The sequence below is a fragment of the Amphiprion ocellaris genome, chromosome 22, assembly GCF_022539595.1.
Source record: "Amphiprion ocellaris isolate individual 3 ecotype Okinawa chromosome 22, ASM2253959v1, whole genome shotgun sequence".
Lineage (NCBI taxonomy): Eukaryota > Metazoa > Chordata > Actinopteri > Pomacentridae > Amphiprion > Amphiprion ocellaris.
In genome coordinates this window covers 5,034,302-5,044,629 of record NC_072787.1, presented here as the reverse complement: position 1 = coordinate 5,044,629, position 10,328 = coordinate 5,034,302, and the positions used below count along the sequence as shown (strand labels likewise).

The window sequence follows — 10,328 nt, the reverse complement described above, 5'->3', positions numbered from 1 at the left end:
AGGTGTAGCACCACTGGTCTAAATCATCCACATGTACCCATAATGCTTTCTGATTACAATGTTAAGCAGAGGGTGGAAACTGTCCAATTTTTTAAATATGAGAAAGACATTTTAATCTCATTGCATCATATGATACCAGCGGTGTGACCTTAGCATGTTACCATCCGAAGCGTTGTCATTTTGATTCTTTGAGCATGAATGCACACACGTATGGATTGTCTTACTTTGCAGATAAAGGTAAAGGGTGGCAGCCATCTCCTCTGTAGCTGGGGTTGGCTGTTGGCTTCTCCCTGAAGCTTGAGAGGAGAGGAGGAGAGCACAACACGTCCAACAGCTGCCTGTCTGTCCGTTCTGTCTACCAGCTACAATGCATGCAAACCCCCTTTGCCAAGCGCACAGAATCACAATCTGAATTCCTCAGTCTGTATTTCACACTCCAGCAATCTATCCTATTGTATATTTCCATTCCTCTTTTGCTCTTCGTCCAATTTTGAATTTGACCAGTTGGATGTGGGCGGCCGGCTTTGATATTTGTTGCACTTAAGGATTACGCTGCATCTTTAGATAATGTTCGGTGTTATTGTGCTTCTAATTTAACATAAATAAAGTACATCCAAATGGGAAAAGAGGAGCTTTTTTTTGCTTTAGTCTCCACTTTTGAAGAATAATTAAATGCACAATTCCCATAAGGATCAGTGCTTGAAAGGCAGCACTAGATACAGATTTAAAAGAATTTAAATGTGCTTGCACGTTCAAACACCCACCTATCCACCCACACACACAAATTCCCGTGTAATATATTTTTTTCTTATGCTGCAATGCCATTATTTCACTTGCACAATATCGCTGCTGTCTTGAAAACAGCCAACTACAAGGCATTGTGCTGTGCTTCTTCTCCCCTCAAACCACTGCTTCCTTCTCTTGCTTCTCCTCTTTATGAAATGGGATGCAGCTCCCGCTCATTTGTCCAGCATCTTTTGCCAGAGATCTCTGAAACCGAGTGGAGAGGCTCCCACAGGACTGACTAGAAGAGAGAGGAGCTGAGCCACGAGCAGCTGTGCTCTGCCTGCCATAACTTTGGGGGAAGCTCAGAACTGGTAATGATCATGTTGTGTTGTGCAGTTACATGACGGACACTGTAGATGTGCTACAGATGATTAGGCTCTGTATTAATTATAGAGCGAGATGCTACAGACAGTTTATTGCTTTGGTTGATTTTTGATACATGTATTCTGAATTGCAAAAGCCTGCAATGGCAATATGACTAGAAGATACCAAGAATCACTGCATTTACATGGTCACTGTAACCTTAAAAATTATACTTAGTGGAAATGGGTAATACTACAACAAAGACTTTCCAGAAAGTTAAATTCTCTCTAGTCTTCATAGAAAATGCTTCAGTATTTTTGAGCAAAGCAATGAGGACTTGGGGTAATTTATGCTTAATGTCAAAATGACTTCATTCTTTTAAGACAGAGAGACACACAATGGAGCTAATGACAGCTGAGCTACAATCGACAAATTGTAGAGCAAAGCGTGAGAATTGTACACTGTTTTTAGAGAGGCAGAAATTCACAGATAAGAGTCCCATTTATTACTGCACTTTAATATCAGAGATCTTTTTTTTTTTTTAACCTTGGTGTCAGTGTCACCTAAAACACACTTCTCAGCTCCTTTTTTGTCTCCTCGCACATTCCAAACATCAGCGTGTGTGAATCCCTCATTAAAGAAAATGTGCTATTCAAAGCAGAAAACACTTGAACACGAAGGAAAATAATAGCAAAAAAATTAAATATCAAGTATTGAGGCACTTAAAGCACTTACTTAAGCAACTGTTTCACATTTTAATTAACTGATGATTACATAAATAAACTCATTATACTCTGTATGAGTTCTCATGTACGTCTGCATGGCAGTATTTGCCTGCATAAGCAAATAGGAGGAGTGAAGGACCAAAAAATTATTTGACCAACAACGATTTGCTGCAAATTGTTTTAATGTAAATAAAATGACATGATGAGGCATTGTGCCACCCAAGTGTGAGTAATGGTCTCAGCTGTAAAACTGTCTGGCTGTCCCACTGCACAAGGGGACATGAATGAAGCAATTATTAGCACACATGGTTTTAATATTGATTGAATTTACACTTCCCACAGTGGGAAATTGGTTTGCACTATTTGCATATACTTTAACATGCAGAATAAAAACACACAGCTGCAAATCAAATGCACGTCATTTCTGTTATTTATGCATTTCAAGGAAAGTCCATTTACCACCAACTAGACCTCACTGAAATGGTACGCTCCAAAATCCAGCATAACAAAGCTGCCATGTGTGTCATTATGTTGACGTCAGTATTTTAAATTGATCCACCATATTTAAAATCTTTCTTCTAAAATTCTTAAGTTCATTCTTGCAACTTTTTTCTTGCATATCACGTACAACAGCTGCACCTTGACATTTAGCATTTTTGCCATTTTTCGTCAGGTGCAGTCAACACTACGGCTTCACAAAATGACAGCAGCTGCATCTGAAAAGTTCCCAAAGACCCAAGGTCTCAAAAGTAGGGAAATACTTCAGATTACCACCGAACAAATGGTAGTTTGTACACTGTGTAAAATTTTGATGACATAACACAGCAGCACTAACGCAATGCACGAACACACAGGTGCTTCTCTGGAGGATGCCCCCCCTGAATATGCAAAACCACTGTGAACACTGTCAGTTCATCAGTAGTGCAGGTTTTATTATCTTTTGTGCTTGTAGCTGGGAAATACACTCATGCAGCCATAAGGTTGTCTGCCTACTACCTTAGAATTAGCATTAAATGAGTGTCTGAGAAAATTCCAAATTGCGTACTTTTACCTTAAGTATATACTACCGCTTTCCTCACAAAGTGCTGTTTTATGCAGTATGCACACAAGTGGGACATACCACTTTGTCATAATAATGCGCCTTAAACTTGGACTGTCACAGTTTGCAAAATACGAGTCGTGTGTCTGTGCACTCTCAGTACCTCAAGCTTATTTATACTTGAGCAATCTTCTGTGATTAACTGCACAGAGGATTGTGGGTTTGAATGGCCACAAAAACTAATATTTCTGGCATAGTACACTTGGCATAGTATATATTGTCATGACACTAGTATAGTAGTATGGAAACTGGAACACACAGCATTTAAGCTACAATCTGGGTGTATTATCTTGGATTGAAGGTGCCTATATGTGGGTTTGTGCATGTTGGGCTTTTTTGGGACATGTGCTGTTGGTCATCTAAAAATGATTTAATTCAGCTAGTAGTTTAAGCCTTTACTTATTCACATTTTGTGCTGGTTCTTGGTATACAGTGGTGGAAAAGAGTTTTCGGACACCCCATACATTTGCGTGTATGTTGCATTAAGAATCACTCTTAGGTGCACTCTTCAAGTGCAATTTCTTTTAGTACAATCACAGCCATAATACTTAACAAATCTGAAAGAAGATAATAAAAAATTAAAATTGATTGGTTTCATAAAAATAAGATTTTTGTATAATGTTTTGTTAGTTTTTCTTGTAAACAACAAACAAAAAAGATATAATTTGTATTTGTTTGTGTCTGTCTAATGCAGCCACACTTTCTGAAATACAAAAAAGATTTTTCCACAAACATTTCATGATATTTGAGATTGTGTAAAATTTTAAGGGTGTTCGCAAACTTTTAGCCACCACTGTAGTTTACAAAACATGAATGCACTTAAAATGAATAGTCAATTTGATTTATTGGAGAAAATCACTTCAGTTTATTGAAAAATTGATTAAATAGTTTATGGATTAATAATAAGAAAGTAATCGTTTGTAACAACCCTATAAAGCAGTTTAAAAAAAGAATTAGAGAAGAGTCTGTCGTTAATCGCTGTTTTACCTGGTAGAAACTCATATGTACCACTTTTCATCTGACAGTGAATGCAGCAATCCGACCTCAGCTGCAGTTTGCTTGTGGGGAATGTAGTCCGATTGGCTTTACGTCTTGCTTATCGTGTGTTGAGGAAAACTACAAGTCCCAGATGACAGAACCCGGAAGTATTACAACAAAACACTGCTCGGCTGCAGCACGCTATAGCAGGGAAAGATGTCTCATGTTGTCAAAAAGAGAAAATTGGATAAAAGCCGGCAGGACCGACTTTATTTCGACAGCTACTCCGATGTGACTATCCACGAGGAAATGATAGCGGACCACGTCCGCACCAACACGTACAGGACGGCGATACAGAGGAACAGTGAGTCAATCCGGGGGAAAGTTGTGCTGGACGTCGGGGCAGGAACCGGCGTTTTGAGCATCTTCTGTGCTCAGGCTGGAGCTAAGAAAGTGTACGCAGTGGAAGCCTGCTCCATAGCCGAGCAGGCGGTGAAAATAGTCAAACACAACAACATGGACGACAGAGTGGAGGTGATTCGAGGGACGGTGGAGACGGTGGACCTACCGGAGAAGGTGGAGGTGATAGTGAGCGAGTGGATGGGTTATGCCCTCCTCCACGAGTCCATGCTCAACTCGGTCCTCTACGCCCGAGACAGGTGGCTGAAGCCGGGCGGCGTTATTCTGCCGAGCAAAGCCGAGCTCTACATCGCTCCCATCAGCGACCCGGTGGTGGAGGACCGCTTACACTTCTGGTACACCGTCAAGGACCAGTACGGCGTCGATATGTCCTGCATGTCCGACTTCGCCCAGAGGTGCATCATGAACTCGGACATCACGGTGAACTCAGTGACCGTGGAGGACGTGCTCTCCCACCCGGCCCGCTTCGCCGAGCTCGACCTGTACTCGGTGACCGTGGAGGAGCTCCGCGCGGTGAAGGGCCACTTCAGGTGCGAGTCGTTCGGCTCGGCGGCGGTGAACGCGTTCTGTGTTTACTTCACGGTGACTTTCCCCTGCCCGGACAAACCGCTGGTGCTCTCCACGTCCCCGTTCAAACCGGAGACGCACTGGAAGCAGGCGGTGCTGTACCTCGACGCTCCGGTGGAAGTGGTGCAGGACACGCCGGTTACTGGAGAGGTCAGCATGTACCCCTCGGAGGACAGCGCCAGACATATATGTATCCATGTGGACTACAGTATAGGAGAGCAGAAAACACAGTCCAAGACTTTCTCCATCCCTGACTGGAGCTCTGAGGCTCAGTCATAGTGGGACATTAACATTAGGTCAGTTTACAAACATCACTGTCAAATGCCCAAGACCTTGTCTCATCAAATGTTATTGAAATTCACCAACCTGGTCGTGGGGATTTGGTGCAGCGATTGTATTTTTGACCCACGTGGTCACTTAGTTTTTAAAACATTACATCAGCTTCATCCACAAATAAATGGAGGATCTGCTGCTGATCCATAGATCTCCAAGCCAACTTCTGTGCATTTTCTAAACACACAAACAGTGGTTACTGCAGTCTAATGCCAACTACAGTATATTTTTGTTTTGGCCCATCTCAGAATGAGATTCTACATCTCATAGGGATATCCTTTCAATACATTCAAATTCATTTCAGTGTTTGTTATGTTAATGTTTGTTTTCACACCTATAAATAACACCTCATTTGGAAGAGGGAAAATGCAAACCCTGATCAACTGTTCATGCATTAACCTCACTTAACCAAACGCCCATTACGTATATTGTTGTGCTGTATATGCATTCTGCAGCATTTTATAACAAAGCATTGCAGTAGTACTGAGTGAGGCTGCAACTGACAGCTATTTTTATTAATCATTAAAATGCAGACAGTCTTTGAGAAATCATTGGGTATACAAAGAAAAATTCAGAAAACTGGTAAGAAAACGCACCACATCTCAAATATGTTGCTTTTCTAAAAGGAGAGGAAAATTAAAAAGAGATTCTCAGAGCTGAGAAGCTGGAGGTTGGGATGACTTGGTGTTTTTGACTGAACAAAACGCCTCAGAAATAGTTTACTATCGTGGTGGTGGGGGGGAGGGGGGAATGATAACAGTAGATTATCATTGTAGAAATGCATTTGAAACAACATTTGGCTGTCAGTGGAGATTAAAACTGTCCTGAAAATGTGACTAAAGGTATGATTTTGAAGTGGTTTTGTAGTTCATCTTTAAACAGCGTTAGACTGATTTCCAAAGTGCTGAATAAAGTCGACACCACGCCGCAGACATGTAATATTCTGATGAATTCAATCATGAATATTGGGTGGAATGGAATCCAAATGCTGCATTCAGATGAGCATGGGACCGATATATTGACTTGGACTAGCTGCAGTCAGGCAGGAGGCGGCATCATACAGGAGGTTTTTAATGAAGTTCCAAATTGGCTCATTATTTTGGCCTAAAACTAGGATGAACCGTCATCTGTTGACAGAAAACAGAAAGCTTCTGATTCTGCTTCAGCATTCTGTGAAAAACACGGACAATCTGAGTTTAAGAGTGACAGAGTTTTTCATCACTGTAACAGGCAACAGCAGATTTTATAGTTTGGGATATAACTCATCATTTATTGACTGAAAAGGATCTGGTCAGTGATCAATCACTGGTTTACCTGCTATATGTCAGAGCCATTGTCTGCTCAGTGAGTGTGGAGGGTTTGTTGACAGCTATATTGCAGGGTCTTTGATTAAAGTTAGTTTAAGTGACACCTCTGTGGGTCAAATAGAAATTGTGTACCAGTTGGGCTCTTTACTGAGCAAATGGGAACTGGACTCTAATAAATGGACTGTTTTATGTGCCACAAGTCTTAAGTTGAAAAAAAGATAGTCCTCAAGAAAAAGGATCATGCGTCGACGCTAGTGCAGTTTTTTCTGCTACATCTTCACTCATTAATCTATAATCTGCCACATGGAATCTCCAAGTTTAAGCACTCATCTTGAATTACTGCCAAGGGACAGGACTGTTCTTTAAATGTGAGTCTCGTGTCTTTTTTCAGGAGAACAGAACTGCACTTTATTTGATTCATTATTCCAGTTTTATTACAGATTTTAGTATCTATATATTTCTGAGATGGGTGGTGCTCTTTCTGTGTCAGAATACAAGCATTTTTATATTCCTGTTACAAATACTAATACTAATACATTATTAACCTCCTATGACCTCCCGCCCACATATGTAGACATCTTTTATTTTGAATTAATTACAGCGAAAATACCGCGTTAAAAATAACGCAATTGATTACACCCTCCTCGGCTCCCTCATTTCTGGCACACCGGTAACTCTGATGAACACTCCAGCCCAGTAGGTGGCGGTAATGAACCTAAAGTCTGTTTGTAGCCATGAAGAAGAAGCACAGGAAGCACTGAGTGAAGTCAGGCGCTGATGAACAGTGAAGGAAGACCAGATTGAGCTTGTTGGGCAGAAGGTTTTCTTTTAAAAATCTTCCCGATGGCAGCTTGGATAAAAGCCTGGTTGTGTGCAAATTGTACAACAAAGAGTTTTCTGATCACTGCGTCCCTTCAAGCCGACGGTATCACCTCAATGTAAAACATGTTGCTGTTAGCACCAGAGCTAACGTTAGCTACGAGTCATGCTAACGGCTAACGGTGTAGCCATCCCATAATAGACCACTTTTCTAGACGGTGCTTGAGTTTACAGAAAGTCTTAAAATGTTGAATAAAATCGCTATAATTGCACTTAGATTTGCAGTAATCTGTGAATGTAGCAGACAGATGAAAAATGCAGATAAATAGAAATGAAACATTTTTGTGGTTTAAGGTTTTACTCCATTGAGGCTCTGCCTCCTTGGAGGAGGAATAACCTAAACAACAAAAATATCTCTTTTAATAACTTAATTATAAACTTTTTGTTTATAAAAAATTACATAAAAATTGATATTCCTATAAAAAGAACCATCAAAATTCCACCATTTATCAGACCCAGAAAAGATGAAAATAGAATGAATCTCTGGATTTTCAACTTTCTGAAGCTCCTTGAACTACTTATGCTGATTTTATGTGCCATACAGTGGAAAATAAATTCAGGCTTTAAAATCACTTTTTTCTATATGTCCCATTTTCCTTTTTTAAAATAAATTTTAAATTATATACACGTATATGTCTATTCATTGATTCAACTTATTTGAATTGAAGAGCTTCACTTACTGTCAAATATTGCTATTTGACAAAACTGCAATTATTGCGATTAATTAATTACAAAGCCTGTAATTAATTAGATAAATTTTTTTTATCATGTCCAACCACTAATATATATATATATATATATATATATATATATATATATATATATATATATATATATATATATATATACACACACACACACATATAATCTGATATTAGATATTATCCGATAGGATAATATCTAATTATCCTATCGGGGATTATGTTATATCTGATTATTACAATAATCCTTATTATAATAATGTAAAAATAAATATCTTTAAAGATTAATATAAAATATATCTTATAATGATAGTTATTAAAATAATCAGATATCAAATATTATCCGATAATTATATTTCTTGGTTACTCCTTATCCCAAATAACTAGAAGAAATCTAAAATGCAAGCCCAGCCAAAGCTCGGATCTTAGGAGATTAAAGAGCCACAAAAAAATAAATGAACAAATAAATAAAAATACCAGCAGAATATTATAAAATAAAAACGATAAAAACTTCTGTAAAATATATAGGTCTAATATGTTTTTAAATTCATATTTTACTTAAATATCATAATCATAATACATCCATGATTGTGATATTAAAGTAAAATACCACGATGATGATATTGTGCTTAAATACGACTGTCTCATTCTAAACTGTTATATTGATCTGACATTATTATCCTGCCCTATGACTGTCTTCAGAACGCAAGATTTAATACCAGCAATGAATCCGTTCTTAAATTACAAATTCTGTTGAAACACATTTTTCTCCAGCAATCAATATTTCTATAGGTGCATTTTTTTCTCTTATGAAATATTATGTTACAGTCAGACCAAGGACACCATGTTGATTAAACCTGTGCTGATTGTACCGCTGACTTTAAGCCATTAGTTGTAAGTCTTCGAGAAAAAGTTCCCTTTTTCTGCATTTTAATGAAACAGTAGTTAATAAATAAACGTAGATTCTTGGAGATGTCAACTAATAATTCATCTTCCACACCCCATCATCACCCAGAATGTGGTGTTCATTTGTTTTAGTGTCAGCAGTGCAAATGTGGATCCACTCTAATGAAGACACTGGAAATTAATCACAAGCTACAATGTCTGCAAATCAACGGTACTGTCTGTCAGTTCAGGGAGAAGTGAAAAATGGTTGTGACACATTTTTAAACTGCAATTATATTTGTGGTATTTGTGGTTTCCATTTAGATTCAGAATTTCATTTTTTATAAATATTCATTTAATGCATTTGTGTTAAAATAGTAGAAGGTGTCATCTAATAATTATCAACTTAGAATCATACAAGAATTTCTCCACTTTAATTTATATAATTTAGATACATTGTGCTATAGTCATAAAAATGAAACATAATCCATTATTAACATGCAGATACAGTTACACTGTCGATCAAAAGTTTGGGGTCACTTAGAAATGTCCTTATTTTTGAAAGAAAAGCAGAATGAAGATAACATTAAATATATCAGAAATACAGTCTAGACATTGTTAATGTGGTAAATGACTATTGTAGCTGGAAACAGCTGATTTTTAATGGAATATCTCCATAGAGGTACAGAGGAACATTTCCAGCAACCATCACTCCTGTGTTCTAATGCTACATTGTGTTAGCTAATGGTGTTGAAAGGCTCATTGATGATTAGAAAATCCTTGTGTAATTATGTTAGCACATGAAATTGTCTGGGTGACCCCAAACTTTTGAACAGTAGTGTATATCAATATAATATGTAATAAAATGTAGGAACATTTTGAGCCTATGATGGGTAAAACTAATAACGTTCATGCGAAGACTGAAAGTGAACCAATAGAAGACTGATATAATACACAAATTGGTTTTTTCTCAGTGACATAAACCAAACTATTAAAGCAGGTTTTGGTCACTGACAAAAGGCAAATCCCACACCAAAGCCTCTTAGAACAATCTGAAGTGTAACTCTGACCCACAATTTTCTCTTAGTCTAGACAAAATTGTGTGATTGTGGTAGATTCCTGCTCCTTACATAACACTCATCAGTCAGCAGTCACCACCTCGGGCTTTAGAATACTTTTCATCCTAATTACTACTTAACTACTTTTGGTTGTCAACATTCCTAAAATAGAATTAGCTTTTTTAAAAATTCTACAGACAGATTTGCCTTACAAGCACATCCAGACCTGGAGATACTTTTAGGATGTCCGACATCCAACAAAAGTGTCATATTTCACGTCTTGGGTT

The 10,328-nt window shown here is 38.1% G+C and overlaps 1 protein-coding gene across 1 annotated transcript; it reads left to right on the top strand.

The window, feature by feature from the left end:
* The first annotated feature begins 4,046 nt into the window (after positions 1 to 4,046).
* Positions 4,047 to 8,024, top strand: prmt6 (protein arginine methyltransferase 6). The gene has a single exon (XM_055007087.1). The coding sequence runs from the start codon at positions 4,108 to 4,110 to the stop codon at positions 5,155 to 5,157; it is 1,050 nt and encodes a 349-aa protein (XP_054863062.1). The 5' UTR covers positions 4,047 to 4,107; the 3' UTR covers positions 5,158 to 8,024.
* The last annotated feature ends 2,304 nt before the right edge of the window (positions 8,025 to 10,328 follow it).